General features: G+C 40.8%; 1 protein-coding gene across 3 annotated transcripts in view; it reads left to right on the forward strand.

Annotated features, from left to right (window-relative positions):
• Positions 1-649: 649 nt before the first annotated feature.
• Positions 650-20,222, forward strand: part of sp3a (sp3a transcription factor) — a 61,600-nt gene continuing 42,027 nt past the window's right edge. Inside the window, exons 1-4 of one of the 3 annotated variants that reach the window (XM_072261848.1) lie at positions 650-919; positions 1,079-1,170; positions 1,371-1,475; positions 17,072-18,533. In XM_072261848.1, the coding sequence (XP_072117949.1) occupies positions 913-919; positions 1,079-1,170; positions 1,371-1,475; positions 17,072-18,533 (1,666 nt within the window). In that variant the 5' untranslated portion in view covers positions 650-912. The remainder of the gene's footprint in view (positions 920-1,078; positions 1,171-1,370; positions 1,476-17,071; positions 18,534-20,222) is intronic. The other 2 variants (XM_072261849.1, XM_072261851.1) reach the window with 2 other exon arrangements.

Consider the following 20,222-nt stretch of genomic DNA (forward strand, 5'->3'; position numbering starts at 1 on the left):
TGTTCTCACGGCAAATAGTACTTGGTGTATATTTACACCTCTAAAAAATGACTTAATATTAGTATCTGATTACTAAATTAACTATATTTTTTGAACAGTCCTCAGGGGTGTTCGGCTTTACCCTTAAAATAACCTAGCAATGCCTACATTGATGAAAACGACTAACAAACAATGGAAATGCCATTTTCGGACAGTGGGTTTCGGTCTGCCCAAAATATCACCCTAAAATGCTCATCGAAAGCTTTCTTTGCAGTGTGTGGGGCTCTGGACGATCGCACTCCTGGGCCCAGTCTTATGTCTCCTCTAACCTGAGCTGCCATTGAACTGGCCCCAGATCGAGGCTCGGGGGAAGCGGGAACCCCGCTCCGTCCAAACTAGTGATTCGTTTCGGAAGAGTCCCACCCAGCGAATGCCATCAGGGGACCGATCAGTGCCGCTGCCTTCCACAGCAATACCCCCTACCCCCCGCCCCGACTATCTACACCACCACCTCTCCCCCCACCCCCGGAAAAGGAACCGCAGGCACTCAACGAAGCTTGATGAGCGGAAAGCATCGTGATTGACAGTTCCCCTATCAATCGTGGGCTGGCTCGGCGCGGCGAGCCGGCACACGCGACCAATAAGCAGTCGGCCCGTGGGCGGGCTTTCCGCCGTAAGGTTGGGTTGAGCCGACAACAAACGTCGTGCGGGCGCTTTTTTTTTCGGCGAGCCCCGGACGGTCCCGGCTCGAAGCTCCACCCTTCGCCGCTTCCTGCACCGTCAATCAAAGGCAACGAACAAAAAAAATTACCCCTGGCGACGCTCGCCCGGCGCCCGCGCCCCGACCAGGCACCATGCTGACCGTGTAGAGCCTGCCCGCCAAAGCCGCAGACAGACCGACCGACCGACCGCCCGACCGCCCAGCCGCCCGCTATGACTGGTAGGTTGTGTAGGCGTCCCGGCGGGGAGGCCCAGCCCGGCCCGGCCCGGCCCGAGTTAGGCCGGCGCTACAGCCCATTTCTCTCTCTCTCGCTCGCTCGCTCTCGGTGCGCTCTTCATCTCATTCTCTCTCTCTCTCTCATCGCCCGCTTCTTTGCAGCTCCGGAGAAGCCAGTGAAGCAGGAGGAAATGGATGCGCTGGACGTGGACAAGCAGAGCGAGTATCTCCAGCACAGGAGCAGCGTGGCGCAGGTAAGCTCGGCCCCGGGCCGCGCTCTTTCCTCTCCTCCCGCGCCGCCTTTTCTTTTGTCTCGCAGTTTACTCGTAAACAAACCACTATATGTTGGTGTGTGTGTTCACATGTTTAAATTTTGATGTGTACGGCTACTTCCTGTGTAAGCCCCGGACTAATTCACACCCACTTTCCTCCTAAACCCGCCCCCTGTGGGTAGAACATTCAGCCGTCACCGCTTGCACTGCTGGCAGCTACGTGCAGCAAGATCGGGTCGCCGCCATCGGAGACCGCGGGAGCTACCGCAACGGTTGGAACCGGGCTGGTGAGTCTGTCAGATCATTGTATAAACAAGCATTGCAACAAATAATCAAATATTTATTTGATTTGTCCCCCCCCCCAGTACCAAAATCACCATTACCAAAAAATTCTCATTATCCGTACAGTGCACTCTTGCAAACTCGGCCTTTGCTGGCGAAGTACTTTAGGTGCCATTTTTTAAAAAAATTGGCTGGCATAGTCTGTTGTGTAAACTGCTACGTGAATATGAGGATAACGTAAACTTCAGGGAAAATATTATTTCGCACAACAGAGATGCTAACTGGTGGAATAAAGTCATTCAACAGTTTTGCTGTGATTCAACTCATTGTGAATTGTCCATGTCCATCAGGCGTGTGTTTGAGTTCTGCAAACTAAATTTTATGCAATTAGTAACTTTTATATTGCAAGTACTTCCATTTTGTATTATTAAAAATTGGACAGAAAGGGATATAATTCAACCCCTTGTAGCTTTGCTGTTTGAAAAGGAGCTTTTTATTCCTCTGCTCTAATGGTGTATCAGTTGCTTTAAAATTATTCTAGTTGTGTATTCCTTTTGGGTTTAAAAAAGAGCTTTCTACTTGCTCTACCTTGACCCTTCATAATTGCGTACATCTCCACGTCAGATACTATCCAATATTTCCTTTGTAGGTGCAGTTTTCCAGTTCTGGTAGGATCCTTATTAAGCCCCCTATGTATCCTCTCCAGTGATGAGGTATCTTTGTGACATGATTCAAACTATCCACAACCTGAAGGATGTTGTCCAACATGTATGCCTCTCTGCCCTGTTATATATTTTGCCTAATAAAGGGAAGCATCCCAATGCCTTTTTGTCAGTTTACTTGTCTGTTTTAAATGTGTATACACCCCAGGGCCGTCTGTTCTTTTATATCTTACAATTCACTCCTTTGTTGTATATTCTCTTTTTTTTGCAGTTTTCCAAACACATCATCTTAAAATTCTATATTAAATTACATTTTTCCATTTTTCTGCTCACAAGACTGGCCTATCTAAATCTTCCAGCAGTCTAAAGCACCCCTGCTCTCAATAATTCACATAGCAAACTTTTGAATCATAGCATGAACTATATTTAGGTTTGATTCAAAGCAAGGATCAAATACTGAGTCTTGTACAGCCCTGCTAGTTATATCTTCTGGTCACAAAAATGGTCATCAGCTGTTATCCTTCGTGCCACTGGACAAGTTTGAATGCAATTTGCCACATTCCCCTGGGTCATGTGAACTACTTTGACTTAGCCTGTTATGCTGGTCTTGGTCAGTAGTCTTGCTAAAATCTGTGTTTGTACATCAAATGCATTGCCTTGATTGAACATCTGATAATTAACTCAAATTAGTCCTTCCCTTAACATTAGCAATGTTAGTTTTTGTCTCTGATTAATCTGTGCCTTCTAAATAAAGGTTTTGTTTGTGTTCACTCAGACTATACTTAGCCGTTGAAGGTATTGAGAATGACATGTTTAAATTTAAATGTGTACAATTCTCGTGTCAGCCCTGGACGAATTGACATCTAGTCTGGAGGTTGGGTGGTGCCTTTTAAAATGGTAAAAATTCACCGTGCTTTTTCATATTCTTGTTATCATTTGATTGGACATGGGTTGGGGGAATGTCAAGGCATTTTGAGGAGGGATTTGAGTTTTATACTTTTCAAATCACCACCCCAAAGAAAAAAGCAAGAGAAAATCTGCAGATGCTGGAAATCCAAGCAACACACACAAAATGCTGGAGGAACTCAGCAGGCCAAGCAGCATCTATGGAAAAGAGTACAGTTGACATTTCGGGCTGAGACCCTTCAGCAGGACTGTAACGTCAACTGTTTTTTTTCTGTAGATGCTGCCTGACCTGCTGAGTTCCTCCAGCATTTTGTGTGTGACATCCCAAATAAAAGTTTTCTGGTCCCTTTACCTCTGAAGCATATTTGCAAAGTCTGCTAACAGGAACTATGGAAGTTCAAATGGTACCATTTGTTATCAGAGAATGTATACATAGAGGACATAGAGCCTGTACTGTGCTGTACTGTTCTTCGGCCCACAATGTTGTGCCAACCCTTACACCCTGCCTCCCATATAACCGCCCCAGCTTAAATTCCTTCATATACCTGTCTAGTAGTCTCTTAAATTTCACTAGTGTATCTGCCTCCACCACTGACTCAGGCATTACCTCATTTCAGTACATGAATTACTTGGTCTTTGCAGATGTCCCCGAAAACAGACGAGCCCCACAAGAATGAACGACAAAAAAACATTAGAACCCAAAGCCCCCTTGCCCCTCCCCACACAAGCAGCAGCAAGCATTAGCGCATCAGCCCCTACCTATTTCAGTCAAAAATCACCAGCACCCACCACCCACTGAGCAAAAGCAAAGCACCCAAAGACAGACTATGATCTGCAATCAACAAAAACTTGTTTACCTGACATTTTGACATGCCACAGCTTTCTCCCACTAACAAGAGACTGAGATGCCACCCATTTCACAGCTAAAGGGAAGATTAACAGTCGCTCTTATGGTGTCAGTCTGCTGTGTCACTTTTAATTTTGAGAATCGGCAGCAAACTCTCTCCACCATTGTGTGTGTGTGTGTGTGTGTGTGTGTGTGTGTGTGTGAGAGAGAGAGAGAGAGAGAATGTGATTGCTCAACTACAGAGATGTTTCTTCTGCTGCAATGCCTCTGTCAGCAGCAGTGACCTCGAATTAGTCGTCTGCAGGACCATACCCTGGAGATGCCATCTTCCAAGCCGCACCTGGAGAATGTGGGAAAACAGCCGGCTGGCAAACCACTGGAGCAAGAATTCAGCCCCAGTGAAAGCCAATTTTTGAATGCCGTTGCAGATTCGGGACCTCAATGGAACCCCAGCCACCTTGAAAAGAAAAAAAGACATTAAAGAGAGGAATTTAAGCTGTTTCTGCAGATGAGCTTGGTGCTATCTTCACTCTGCCCAAATTTACTGAGAAACTAGTTTTCAATTTTTTTTATTATGATAGATCTATAATGAATCTTGGGATCTGAGGCTTTGTAAATGTTTCCTTTGGAATAAAATGACATTTCTTTCTCATTTCCAAATATCTGATGTAATTTTTTTCCCAGCAGTTTAATTTTTGTGAAACTATAGCGGAACCATTAATGGAAAAGACATGATCCTTACATGTTCAGTTAGTCCTGATGAAGGGTCTCGGTCTGAAACGTCGACTGCACCTCTTCCTAGAGATGCTGCCTGGCCTGCTGCGTTCACCAGCAACTTTGATGTGTGTTGATCCTTACTGTAATTTGTTGGAGTACCAAAATTTATTTTTTAGCTCGTTTCTTCTGTTGAATTTGTTCAACAAATATAGCACCTCTTATTACGTCTATCTGCTTGTAAACCAAACATGGGATTTTGGGGAAAAGTATCTGCTATGTTAGACTAAGTAAAATTGCCTCCATAGGGAATAAAAGACCTCCAGCAAGTGAGTTGACTTTGAGATTTTTTTCAATTGAACTTTAATGGAAGTATGCCACAGACCACAGAAGAATCTCAGCATTTTAAAACTTTAAATTAATTTGCATATATTTGTTACCACCTTGTTGTGTTATATTTGGGACAGTGATTCTCAGCCAATGGTTGCATTATAAAATTTTGCCACAATCTTGCATTGAAAGAACAACCTGTTACAGATGTCTTTCTAGCTCTTGAATTGTTTTTATTCGACTGAGGCCCTCTGTTGATCGCGGTGGACAATGGATGTTGCATCCTAGCTGTCTATGTGATACTCAAGCCAGGGCAGTATTGCCATTGCGGCAGGCTACCTCCTCCCCCCACCAATGTAGCTGATGAATCCAAAGGAATGGCAGGGCCGATACAGTTTGGCACCACTGGAGTCACAGGAGTTGCCAGTCAGCATTGAACTCCGGTAGGGACCCCAGCTCTGGATTTTTCCTCTGGGTTTACTCCTGAAGCCTTCCCCATGAGTGGATATAGCCCCAAAGTAGTGAAGGTTTGAGATCAGAATTTTCTTTCCAGGTGAGCTGCCAAAGCAAGGCTGACGCTGACGGGCACCATCTGCCCGAAGTGACTGGTTTTAAGCCGCTTCATTTGTCGGTAGAAACTGTTCAGCTGGGCTTACTGGCTAAACCACATGTGAGCACCAGGAGCTGGACTTGGTTGTCAGAAGCTGTTAGAGATGCATGTCACTCGGAGCATTTAACAGGTAGTGGTAGTTTATCCTTACTACTTCCCCCAGCTATTCAATTACATTAAGCAAATTCTTAATGTAGGAATCTTGCCTACAAAATAATTAATTAGTCGACATTGAAACATACTTTTCAGCCTTGCAGGTCAGCACCAACCCATTACCTATTTACACTAATCTGACATAATCCCAATTTTTTCTTCCCATTTTCGTCGTCCCTTATTATACCATTCACCTACCCATGAGGGGCAATTTACACTGATCATTAACCAGCCATATGTTTTTGGGACACAGGAGGAAACTTGGAGGAGGTTACTTGACCGCCTCAAGAATGCACAGGCAATACCTGAGGGCACGGTTGATCCCAGGTCTCTGGTGCCGTGAGGCTGCAGATCTACTAGCTCACTGCTGGTCTATTATTAATTCAAAAGTTTGTCATTGTGGTCATGGGTGCCCTTCACCCAGGACCTGCCCTCTTCTCATTTGCTACCATCAAGGAGGAGGTACGTGAGCCTGAAAGCAAACACTAAAATAAATGTTTCAGACACAGCTTCTTCCCCTCTTCCATCAGAGTTCTGAATCCATGAACATTACCTCACTTATTTCCTTCCCTTTTTTCTTCTACTTATTTAATTTTTATATATACTTTAATTTAGATTTTTAATGTTACTGTGTGACATATGCCAGCGATATTAAACCTGATTCTTCAATATCTCCAGCTTTAATAAAAACACAGGTTTATAAGTTACAGAGAAACAAACAAAATAACTCACTTTTAAAAGTAGGATCTTGTTGCTTCAAGGAAGGTACCTGAACAGTTGTGGAATTTATTTCTTAAATGCATTTGCATCTTTTCCAGAACATGTATTCACAGCAGTTTTTTTCCACAATCAAATGCAATAACGTGAGAATGATGGTCATACTTAAATAGGGCTGTATTTAGTTGAGCAGTAACACTTAAAATAAAGGATTTCCTAAATAAAAAAAGATTTAAAATTGCATTTTCCCCCCACCCTGCTGAGATAGAAACCTTGTGTTAGATGACCAAAGTCGGATGCCTATTAATTTTTTGCTCATACAAATGGCCATGGTTTCAAGTTAAATGCTGTTGAACTTCAAGTACAGTAGAAGTTCGGTTATCTGACACTTCACAATCTAACAATCTAGTATCTTTCATTTTGAAACACTGTCCAGTAACTAGATTCCATGTCAATGCTATGCAGCATATGACAGTGTTGCCCCACCAGGCCAGATTTACCAAGTATAATGTTGGATCCTGCTGGAAGGTGCTGGTGATGGCATTATGCAGTTTAGTTTCCCCACATACACCCAAGAGATTGTAGATTTCTATCCATCTATCTATCTGTTGGGATCTGCTACAATAAACAATTTGCTGGAGGTGCTCAGCAAATGGAGCAGCATCTGTAGGGGTGGGGAGAGTAAATGGCCGCATTTCAGTATTCGACTTAAAATGTCCCCCGACTGAGCTGCTTCTCCATTATTTTTCTCACAATATAGTACAGGTATTAAAACTCTTAATTGGGATTTTTCAACAATTGGTCTGTTCCGTCTGTGTGGCAGATGAGCACTATACAAAAAGCACTATTCTTAAATTCTATGGCTTAAATCTGTTCGGCTGCTAATGTAGTCAGTTGACATTTTAAATCTGGCAAGTAACCATAACTTTAATCAGTTTTTATACCTGATTGTGAATCCTTCATGAATAAAGTTATACTAATACTTGTGGTTATTTTCTTCTTGGCTTGCTAACTGGTTAATTCTGGTTCAATTAAATCAAATGTTCAAAGGTAGTAAAAGAGCTGAGTGTATTTAATGAGTTTTCTTTTATGTTGTTATATGTATTCTGCTTAGAAGGTTAATATACAAACTTTGGGGACCACAGAATTGACTTTCAGGAATAATCACACTATTTTGATTCATAACTATTTTTGGTTCATAAATTTGCTAGATTGCCGTGGTGGGGGAGATTAATTACATTGTTTCTTGCTCGCTGAATTAGTTTGAAAAACCTGATATGACGCACCAAGATAAAACTATTGTTAAAATTAATTCCATTTGCTGTTTTTACTAACCTGTTGTGTATAGTGGAATTGCCAATACAGTCCAAGAAAGAAAGAATGATTAGTTTCAATTTTGCAGGGTTTTTTGTTACATATAGGGGGACAGCTGAAATTTTTTTTGGATTTTCAGATTAAGAACTAAATCTGCGGATTGAAGATTCTGAAACAGGAAAGATGGGTTTTATGACTGAGTGTTGGTCAATCAGCAATAACCTTTATTTAAAGAAACAACAGCCCTATAGTTTGTACACTTTGATATTGAGTGATTTGAAGTGGGTAAAATAACATTTCATGTAAAACCTTAACAGTTGACTATATTTAATTGGAGTTATCAATTGCCTTCAGAAAATGGAAAGAGTGCTTTTTTTTTTAAGAAACTTCCCTGTCTTGATCATATTATTTAAATATATGGAGGAAAATAGAAGATGGGAGTGAGAGGTCAAAAACTTGGGTCAACAAGTTATTTTTATTTAAGGAGTCTCAAAGGAGAGAGGAGGGTTTATGGGGTATTTTTGACAGATTTGTTATCAAGCATTTGGAATGTAATCTCAATGAATTTGTGAACTTTTGTAACACTGTTTGATTAGCTTTTCAATAGTAAAAAATATCAAATGGTAAGGAACAATGATGCTGAACTCCAGTCTAGTTCATTCTTATGATCTGTACCAGTTGGTGCTAGGAGGGATTCTGCAGAGTACTGGACTGAAGGTAATTTAACATACAGTGGATTCCAGTTATTGGGCCATCAATTACTCAGCTTATTTGGGACAACTGTTAACAAAAATTAATCGTGAAACTAGCTGGGATGCCTTTGTTAATTTGGGACACTGTTGTTTAATTGGGTCAGGAGCCTATTGCTATATAATTTCTAACTAGCATTAGTTGCATGCACTTATACATACACTGTGCTTAGAGCAAATTATTTCTATAAATGGCGTCAGTTCTGATTGTGTTTGGGTTAATGTTAAACATTTGGGCCGACGGATTGAATGGATGCAATCATCGAAAGTGTATCAAAATGCTGAGGCAGTAAATTTGAAGATGAGGAAAGTGATGAAGATGACATGTCTAAACTTGTGCTAGTGACTACACAGGATGCCAGGAAATTTATTGTTGGAATATGATACTACATGCAGGAAGGCAATGAAAGCAGTCCACTATTTGCACAAGGTGGCTGCGCTGATTTTGTTCATTTACAGTCATTCAAAAGATCACAGCAGTGTTCAGTGGATGAGTTCTTTAGTCGATAATTATTAGGAACGATTGCATAGTTCTGTAGTACTGTAGCTCTATCGTACTGTATTGGTCATGTTTTAATTTGTTTTTCAGTTCAATGGTAGTTTGTCTTCAATACCTTTTTAACTATTTCTATGAAACTTGGGTTAATTAGAGCAGCTGCTTAATTGGGCGAAAATTTACTGGTCCCAGTTAACTGGAATCTACTATTTGCAATCTCAAAATAAAGCAATATTTTTGACTGTCAGCTGATTTCTAAACTCAATTACTATCTACAAAAGATAATGTAGCTTCAGAATTTCAACAAAATCAGTGATTGTGGTAGAAGCAAGGGATTTTTTTTTAAAAAAAGGCAGATTGAGATGGTTAAATTGCTGGCCAAAAAAGCCAGCCTTTTAAGCTACTGTACTTGAGTCCGTTGTGTAATGTTGGGTAACATATTGCCTGTAACTTTCTTAATTAAGTAGAATGTAAGATTTTTGAAATATGATATATATGTTTTAATGATGAGTGAACATGCCAAAAATAACAGCGTTAGTATGGCAGTGGCTTTCATGGTGATCTTTTGCACAGTATTAATTATGATATGCATGTTGTTTGCCGTGCATATAATTTAATGTCTGGAGATTGACATGCATAGGAAATTTAATTGAAAGCCTAGTGAGTGAATGTCAATGGAACTGCAAAGGTGTTTACCATTTTATTCAAAATTAAGTTTTTGGAATTATTTCCAGCGAAATTTAAAACGTGGTGTGTGAGGAGTGATGACCTCCACTATCAGGCTTCTGAATGGCTCATGAATCCTATGTTAACCCTTTTATTTTGTACTATTTATTTAATTTGTAATTGATAGTGATTTTGTCTTTGTTTTGCCCTGCTATCGCAAAACATTTCACATCACATAAGAAAAATGTACCAGCAAAATGCCGCAGTAGTCCTTAGATGCCCTACCAATCATGTTTGATCTTTAACTCCGTTACCTATCATATAGAGGCCTGACTTGTGCTTTGAATATACATGATTGAATGTTCACGAAAGAATTTTTTATTAGTCTTAATAGAGTAACTTGTTGTCTTGACCTTGTTGAATATTTGAGGACCCTAGCACCTACTCTATCATGCTCCCTCCAGTATTGTGCATATTTCAAGGATCAAGTGTTGGTAAAGTTCAGTGACTGTTGACTTTCTTTGTTTAGTCTTGATCTTCAAGGGACAAAACCTTTTTCCAACAATCCGTTCACATTGAATTCTCTTGAACACGTGTACCTTTCAGAATGGAAATGAAAACATTGTCTACTTCTTCAGGAGTGTTCTTGTAAAAGCCTTGATAATTGCAATGAGACTTTTTCCAACTCCCTTGAAATAAAGACTTAACATAACAGTTTTCCCAATTTCTTCCTGCATCTGAATGTTAACTTTGTTTTCTGTACAAGTCCCCCTACATGGGCAATGTTTTATTTCTGACACACTGTTTAAAAGTAGCGAAATGGATACCCTCAATTTTCCACATCTTTCCACAACTGCCAATTTCTTGCTTACTCATTGTATCTACTCTGTGCCTTTGCAGACTCTGCTCCTTGTTTTCAACAAGCTTTACTCACTGACTTTTTAAACAAAAAACGTTAACAGTTTTGTCCTTTTGTCTTGTCATTCATGTGAGACCTCTCTCTACTTAATAGCACTTGGCTGATAAAACTAGTAAACCTGGAAGTATTCAATTTACTTTTGTTTCTTTAATCCTCTATCCATTTGAGTAGTTACCTTGTGCATTGCATTGTTTGAGAAAGCATGTTGAATGTACACATGCACACGTTTTATCAAATCACCTTGAGATTTATAAAATTCCTTTCCATGTTGACTGACTGGTTACATTACGAGTTTCATATTGTCTTGGTATTAGTTTCTCAGAGTTTTAGTGGTAAATTCTTAAGAACCAGAACACGTCCAAGAAGAAGGTAGTGGAATGATGAAAGATGTGGTGATAAATAAAGCATTTAGTAACAATGGTAATCTGGGATGTTGCAGATGTATATATCATAACCAAGTTTTTGCTTCATCTCCTTTTAATGTTAATTCCTGCTTCCAGTTTTTTATTCATATTTTATCAGTAGTGGTCTTTTTACTGCTTTAAACAATTGTAAGAACATTTAAGAATTGTATATGGCAGGAATCCAAAATTCTATATCTGACTAGGTGACCCAACTGGTTAGCCTTGCGGTGAAGCATATTTAAGGGTGTAAGATTATTGGATAAATGCCGATTTTGCAATTTATTCCTTGCTGTATTTTGTCTACCTTTATTATAAATTTAAAACTTTACTTCTGAAATCTGAACTATATTTAGGCTACTTTATAGTATTTCAAGCAAAAGAAATAGGAGCAAGGTTAGAGCACTAACTTCCTTGGCTCACTCTGCCTTTCAATAAATCACTGCATTCTTGTCCAAACTCGTGTTCCTTAATTTCCTTAATCCAAAATTCTATTATCTTAAACAGCTTGGTGAACGTGAGAAATTGACAACCATCCAATTTAAAAGAATTTCACACATTAAATGACTGATTTGTGCTCTTAGGATGGTGCTTCAAAGAATCTATTTCTATCTTGCAAACTAAATATGGAGCATTCCACTTTTCTGTCCTCTAAAGTAATCTTTTCATTTTAGGCAAGTAAACTCCTGGCTAAGGGCACCACCGAAACTACAGAATATTTCAAGCATAGCCTCTCCAATGCTCTGTCATTGAAAGAAGACTTCCTTATTCTTGTATTCCACCCCTTTGCAATAAAGAATGACATTAAATCTTTGCTCCACCAGTTTGTTAACATTCTTTATGTATAAGGAGCCTAACTCTCTGAAACTAATCTCTTTAAATTATCATGCCTTTGATTTTATTCTTGGGGAAAAAAGATAAATGTATTCTCAGCCTTCTTGGCAAAAATGGAATATAATTTATCCAAGTTGGTAATACAGGTTCTAAGTGGCTGAGACCCAGAGCAATGACTTGTGGCACTCCTGTGGTTTCAACCTACCATTTTAAAAATTACCTTTGTTTTACTGCTGTTGTCCCTCTTGCCATTAATTAAACATCAGTCTATGAAATTACCCCTATCGGTGAATCGTAATTATGGGTGACTATTTTTGAGTGTCAGCTTTTGAATGTCTGATAAAGTTTACATGGTAGCTTCTGTTGTGGGTAGAGATGGGGGAATTTAACGAAGTTAAAATTCCTGTGTAGATGTGTGTGGGGTTTAAGTTGTCTTATATAGTCATGTCTCTAAATGAGGAAGGAACATCACCTTAACTACTATAGTTTATTTTGTTAATTTGAAAAAGAATTCTACAAACCCTGTGCATAGATCTTTGAATTACATAAATACTGAACCAAAATGGTTGACTTTCTTAATACATACTTCTATGGAACTTATTGTGAAAATTTTGACAAAATTATCATTATAACTATTCTTTGTAATATGCTTGAATAAATGAAGTTGTTATTCTTTGATGTAAATTAATCACAGATGAAAGTTCTAAAAAGGTTCCTTCAGAACTGTTTTTAAAAAAAAAAATATATACATGTATGTATGTTCAGGTCAGGGTGGTATGTGGCTGGGAATGAGACTTGGAAGCATTGATATCCTTGAGAATAGAGGCCATGTTATAGATTCTGCAGGTGCTGGAAATCCAGAGTAACACAAAATACTGGAGTAAGTCAGCAGGTCAGGTAGAATCTATGGGAAGGAATAAAGAATTGACATTTCAGGCCAAGTCCTGATGAAGAGTCTCTGCCTGAAACCTAGACTCTTTATTCCTTTCCGTGGATGCTGCCTGGCCTGCTGAGTTCCTCCAGCATTTTGTGTGTTCTTATAGAGTTGCCATAGTGCATAGCTGTGTAAGTTATGCATATCAAATTCGTTATGCATATCAAATTCTTTGTGCATCTACATCTCCTGGAAGGGTAAGACATTGGGTCAAGTGACTAAAGTATTGATTAAGTATAGGATTGTGTTGTCCATTTGTGGATAGTTGTGCTGATCCAAGAGAATATGCTGTTCTAACCAACATGAAGGAGATGCAACACACATAAAAGTTGCTGGTGAACGCAGCAGCTTGCTCCTGCCCCACCGAACTCGTTTCTGCATACCTTGACACTGTTTTAGCCCCCTTGTTCAATCCCTTCCCACCTATGTTCGTGACACTTCTCACGCTCCGAAACTTTTTGATGATTTTAAGTTCCCTGGCCCCCACCGCTTTATTTTCACCATGGATGTCCAGTTCCTGTATACTTCCATCCCCCATCAGGAAGGTCTCAAAGCTCTCCGCTTCTTTCTGGATTCCAGACCTAACCAGTTCCCCTTACCACCACTCTGCTCCGTCTAACGGAATTAGTCCTTACTCTTAATAATTTCTCCTTTGGCTCCTCCTACTTCCTCCAAACTAAAGGTGTAGCTATGGGCACCCGTATGGGTCCCAGCTATGCCTGCTTTTTTGTTGGTTTTGTGGAGCAATCTATGTTCCAAACCTATTCTGGTATCTGTCCCCCACTTTTCCTTCGCTACATCGACGACTGCATTGGTGCTGCTTCCTGCATGCATGCTGAGCTTGTTGACTTCATTAACTTTGCCTCCAACATTCACCCTGCCCTCAAGTTTACCTGGTCCATTTCCAAAACCACCTCTTTCTAGATCTTTCTGTCTCTATCTCTGGAGACAGCTTATCTATCGATGTCTACTATAAGCCTACTGACTCTCACAGCTATCTGGACTATTCCTCATCTCACCTTGTCTCTTGCAAAAATGCCATCAGCTTCTTGCAATTCCTCCGTCTCCGCCGCATCTGCTCTCAGGATGAGGCTTTTCATTCCAGGACGAAGGAGATGTCCTTTTTTTTTTTAAAGAAAGGGGCTTCCCTTCCTCCACCATCAGCTCTGCTCTCAAATGCATCTCTCCCATTTCACGCACATCTGCTCTCTCTCCTCCTCCCGCCACCCCACTAGGAATAGGGTTCTTGTCCTCACCTACCACCCCACCAGCCTCCAGGTCCAACATATAATTCTCCGTAACTTCTGCTACCTCCAATAGGATCTCACCACTAAGCACATCTTTCCCTCCTCCCCGCCCCGCTTTCCGCAGGGATCAGTCCCTGCGCGACTCCCTTATCCATTCGTTTCCCCCCCCCCATCCCTCCCCACCGATTTCCCTCCTGGCACTTATCCTTGTAAGCGGAACAAGTGCTACACATGCCCTTACACTTCCTCCCTCACTACCATTCAGGCCCCGGACAGTCCTTCCAGGTGAGGCAACACTTCACCTATGAGTCGAGGATCTCCCAGTGGCCACACATTTTAATTCCACGTCCCGTTCCCATTCTGACATGTCTATCCACGGCCTCCTCTACTGTAAAGATGAAGCCACGCTCAGGTTGGAGGAACAACACCTTGTATTCCATCTGGGTAGCCTCCAACCTGATGGCATGAACATTGACTTCTCTAACTTCCGCTAATGCCCCACCTCCCCCTCGTACCCCATCCGTTATTTATTTATTTGTTGTTATTATTTTTCTCTCTCCTTCTCCCTCTGTCCCTCTCACTATACCCCTTGCCCATCCTCTGGGCTTCCCCCCTCCCCCTTTCTTTCTCCCTAGGCCTCCTGTCCCATGATCCTCTCATATCCCTTTTGCCAATCAGCTGTCCAGCTCTTGGCTCCATCCCTCCCCCCCCCTGTCTTCTCCTATCATTTCAGATTTCCCCCTCCCCCTCCCACTTCCAAATCTCTTACTAGCTCTTCTTTCAGTTAGTCCTGAAGAAGGGTCTCGGCCCGAAACGTCGACTGTACCTCTTCCTAGAGATGCTGCCTGGCCTGCTGCGTTCACCAGCAACTTTGATGTGTGTTGCTTGAAATTCCAGCGTTTGCAGATTTCCTCATGAAGGAGATGAACAATTTCCTGGGAATTAATCAAATTTTTACACTGGTAATTGATCTTTAATGTGTTTGCATTTATTCTTTGGTTAATGTTGACACTCTTATGATGGGAGAGGTAGTGGATGGTTGCATTTTTAATGTTACTGAGGATTAACATGCAAATACGTTTCCTGAAATTAACTAATCTGTGGCCTTTTAAAATGTGGAATTGATAAAGATGCTTGCCATGAATTTGAACTACCTGTTTCTAAAAGGGAGGTAGAGCTTGATCATTGGATGTAACTGCTTAAATATGAATTGAGAGAAGGAACTAACTTGAAAATTGCGTGCTCAAAAAAGATTTATAAGGTGCTTTGGAGGTGGCGTGATGAATTTTGAGACTGAGGACTCTGCTGCAGAAAGTTTGATGAGACAGAGTGCTGAATATGTATGATGTATACTTACTGCCCATTATGCCACTAGCGTTTAGGGCAGCAATGAAGGTCCTCCATCTCTTGCGGTGTCCAGGGCTTCCTTCATCATGTCAGTAGCTTCCTTGGTTTCCACTACTGTCAATCATGCAGCCCCAGGTAGAAATGCAGGAATACTGTTGCACACAGATGTAGAAGGATTCTTCATCGTTGTATCACTAATTGTTTAGCAGTCAGAGTTGTTAGCCCTGAACTGCGAGGACTGCTGGGCCACTTTTAGTTTGGCCTCTACCCTTTGACCTGTTTGGCATGTGTGACCTGGTCAAGAGCCAAAGCATAGAGCCCTGACTACAGCCAACATAGCTCTGCAGGTCATTGAGGCACTCTTGGAGGCTGTCTGAAGGTTTAGTAGTGGATGAGCTGACATCAGAGATACAAGGCAGAAATGTTTCCAGAGTTGAGGATAGTGAAGCATTTGAGGGAATTGCTAGACAATGCAAGACCAGGAAGAAGTGTAAGCAAGTGCAGAAAGCAGAATCCCATCCACTTGGATGAGGAAGGAGAGTTGCTACAAGGTGATAATGTGGTTACCTGTATCCCAAGGCTGCAAATCAGCTGAGAAAATTGAAGGGGTGATGGTTAAGGTCACTGTCGAATGTCATTTATAACATTCATGATTGTTTTTATTATTGATTAACCAGTTCAGAAACAGTTGAGAGGAGGATGGACAGCATTTTGGTGCATTAGACAGTGGGTTTCACACATAAGCCAAGTTCATTGAGAATATGATGGAAGGTGGATGCTAGTTTAGTGATCTGACGAGGCAGAATTTTTAGAAGTTTAGTGTAATGTGCATATCAATGAGGAATGAGGTATTTTCCAACCTTAATCTTCCGAGTTATTTCAAAAGCAGTTTAACCAGTCATTTGGTTGGTCTGGAGGCATGTGCAGATCAGCCTTCTGAAAACCAATAACTTGTAAATGTGGTCTGGTGAGTCAGGTTAAGAGTGGGAAGCAGCAAAGCGTTGAAACTGACAGTGAAAAAGGAATTATGAAGTGTAGCTAGGCTTATCTTTCCACTTCTGGATCACCCTGGAATAGTGTGTGGTTTTGGCAGAGGATGACAGCACCCAGGAGCAACAAGATGTGTCCAAACTGCTAAACTAATCACCGACTAGAAGTTTCAGATTCATCACTCTTGGAATTAATCTATATCAGGGTAAAGAGCCCCTGGGTGGTGGGTTGAAGGGATAGCAGAGTATTTTTAATGGCAGCAGATGCATTAAAGGTTATTGTTGGGATGTGATTGAGTAAGCTAGTAGAACATGAGCAAGGAGATGGCTATTTGCCACCCCCCCCCCCCCCCCCCCGGCCCCCAAACCTGCTTGGCCATTTAATAAAATGATAGCTGTTCTGATGCAGTTATAAAATGGCAGGCCAAATGGTAGCCATTAGTCATTTTGAAAGAGCTGTAAGTGACTTGGAGTTCTTTTTCCCTGCCAGGGTCAGTTGTAGAGAGCTGTCGGCGATAGAAGAGCGTTTAGAGGTACTTTGCCAGTAATTGACATGACAGAGTTGGCAAGATCAGGAGATGGCTGTGAATGTTGGTATGGAAGTTTATATATATATATTGCAAGGAGTATATGTCAAAATCATTTTTCTGTAATTGTTTTACTGGTTAATTAATTTTCTTCACAGACATCAAAAAATGCAAAGCTTTTGTAACATCTTGTAATACTTAGACAATGTTAAAATAATGCACTTCTTTCTTTCTTCCAGCCGCTTGACTTGGCTTCTGCGCAATTAGCAGCGTCGAATGGATGGCAGCTAATAACTTCAGCGCCCACTGTAGTAACAAAAGATACTGCAGGTAATTTTGTGCAAATTACTGGGCAGGTTCCAGGATCTCCTGCCACTGCTACTGTACCAACAAGTGGACAGTATGTTTTGCATGGACTTCAGAACCAGCAAGTCTTTGCTGTGGCTCCAGGATCATCCACAGCTACAACGGGTGTAGGGCCTAGTGTTCAATATCAAGTTATTCCACAAATTCAGACTGGAGATGGGCAACACTTACAACTGAATTTAACCTCATCGAATACAGAAGCAGCAGCATTGCAGCAAGATGGGAATGGCCAAATTCAAATTATTCCTGGCACCAGCCAAGCATTAATTGGCGGCAAGGCTCCTCCAGGCAACATTCTGGCCGCCCAAAACCTTATGTCGTCAACTGTTTCAGTTCAAATACAGCAGAGTAATGCACACGTCCCTGTGCAAATCCAGGGAGTTGCGTATGGTGGTGGTACTTACCCTGGTCAAACACAGCTGCTCACAAATGTTCCTGTTGGATTAACAGGAAATGTTGCTTTTGTGCCCATTGGAAATGTTGATGTTGATTCCCATGGAACACCTACTTCACAGTCCATGACTCCGAGTAATGCTACTGCAATTACCACTTCAAGCCAGATGATACCTGTTTCATCAGAAGCTATAAATGCTATAGATACCTCAACAAGGACAGATGACCAGAATATTTCTGTAGCTGTGCAGAATTCGGCTTCTGGTAATTCTAACACTAATATAGCTTCATTTGTGCCAACAACCTCAGTGGGTCATATGGTTGTTCCAGATGATCATATCAATACTGCACAACAAACCTCCAGTGGTAGTTCTACTGCAACCTCTGACCAGGTACAAGCAGCAACTGATCTTCATGTGAACCAGTCTACTGTTGATCAAACACAATTACAAGATTTACAAGGCTCAGCCTCACAACCAGCTGACCACCAAATTCAGTTTCAGTCACATCAGCAATATGCTGTCCAGCCACAGATGGTTCAGACTATTCCACAGCAAGCAATACAAACAATTGCAGGACAGACCATTGCTCCACAAGCTGTTCCTCAGCAGCCCTTGCAGAATCTTCAACTACAAGTAGTCCAAAATGCAGGTTCCCTAATATTGCGAGCCCCAACGTTAACTCCATCTGGAGAAATTACCTGGCAAACTTTTCAGGTGCAGAACATCCAGAACTTGCAAAATGTGCAAATTCAGAGTGCGCCAACCCAGCAGATAACTCTTACTCCAGTGCATACTGTCACATTGGGCCAAGTAGCATCCAGTGGAGCATTGACTCCAATTGCACCAGCTCCATTAACAGTTAGTAGCCCACAATTACAAACGGCAACTGTAAATTCATTCACTTCAGGCATTCAATTACAACAAGGGACGCACAATTCAAGTAAGTATATTGATTGAGCTAGGTCTATATTGCAATGCAGTTTCCTAAGTTAGATGCTAAGGATGTGTAAATCTTTTATTTTTCTATATATTGGTGGGATTATAGCGGTTAGCATGATGCTGTTAACAGATCGGGGACGCGGAGTTCAATTCTGACACCGTCAGTAAGATGTTTATATGTCCTTCCTGTGAGCATGTGGGTTTCCTCTCTCAGTCCAAGGACCTACCTTTTAGTAGGTTAATTGCTCATTGTAAATTGTCCCGTGATTAGGCTAGGGTTAAGTAGGTGAATTGATGTGCGGTGCGGCTTGTTGGGGCAAAACGTCCTGTTCTGCCTTGTATCTCCAATTTTTTTTTTAAAGTTATGAATCAAATTTATTGGCTGCTGACGGCAGGTGTGTAATATAATGCCATGATTTTCTAACTGCTGCTGTAAAATTGAATACTGGGTGTATCAAATGTTTCTCTCAGTGAGGATGAAGACTACCTTCACTACAAAATGGATAAAGATGTCTAATTCCTATGCTGGTTTAAACTACTATTTTAGTATTCTAGAACACACTTGAGTTTCTGTTCACTGTGCCACCTGTTTATTTCTCAAATCTTCAGTCAGTATTTCTATAAACAGCTTCATATTTGACCTAGCATGACACCCAACATAAAATTTTCTTTGCATTGTAGTTTTAGATTTGAATTTTGAAAGGGGCTGTGTATTAACTTATCAAACCTTGAGAAAGAGTTCATTAATTTTGTTCATTGCCATGTGCATTTTTATTCATATAAGTGCAATGTGTTCTAACTAAACATTTGTCCACAAATTAAATGTCAGTGTTACCTAGGGTGGGGGCAATTCTGGTGTGAAGTATAAAATGAATTGAGGATTAGACTGATGTGTCTTAAGGATAATAAGATGAATTAATCTAGTTACATAAAAAAATGTCAATTTTTGATGTTACCATTACATAGAAGTGCTCCATGTGTCTGAAATCTTTTTTGGAAAATTCCCTTTGTAGTTTTAGCACGGGGAAATGTTTGCAAAATGCATAGGTGTTAGAGAGAAAGTAATCAAAAATGTTGCTGTCAGTATATAAAATCTCATGTTAAAACGATCATGAGAAGGCAAAATTGCTCCAAAATTCAAATACAGTGGGTTCTGGTTAATAAGGTCATATCAAGTCCAGGTACATTTTGGACTAATTAAGTAGCTGCCCCAAGTTAGTCAAAGTTTCATGGAAATAGCTTAAAAAGGTGTAGAATCTACTGTTTACCTAAGTAGCAAATTATGTGTTTAAATGAAATGCAGATCAAATTAGAACATTAATGCTACTTCAGTACTGAAAAATGGTGTTAGTACCTAATAGTTATTGACAGAGGAAGTCGTCCACTGTATGCTATTGTGTTCTTTTGACTGTAAATGACCAAAATTAGTGCAAGCATCGAGTGCAAATAATGAACTGCCTTCGTACGATACTTTCGACAATTGCATCCTTCAAATTCTTTGTAATTTCTAACTTGTTGAAGTAGTGAAATAATTTTATTTTCACTCCCAGCTATTTCTAGCATCTCCAAGCCTGAATGCGTGAAACCACAATGAGTAAAGCAGTTCTAAATTAACTCACTGTTTATTTCTCGCCAACTATCAGTGACAAAAATCGCAACTTTGTGAACATAACCTCACACAATTGATGCT

Source organism: Mobula birostris, chromosome 6 (genome assembly GCF_030028105.1).
Source record: "Mobula birostris isolate sMobBir1 chromosome 6, sMobBir1.hap1, whole genome shotgun sequence".
Taxonomy (NCBI): Eukaryota; Metazoa; Chordata; class Chondrichthyes; order Myliobatiformes; family Myliobatidae; genus Mobula; species Mobula birostris.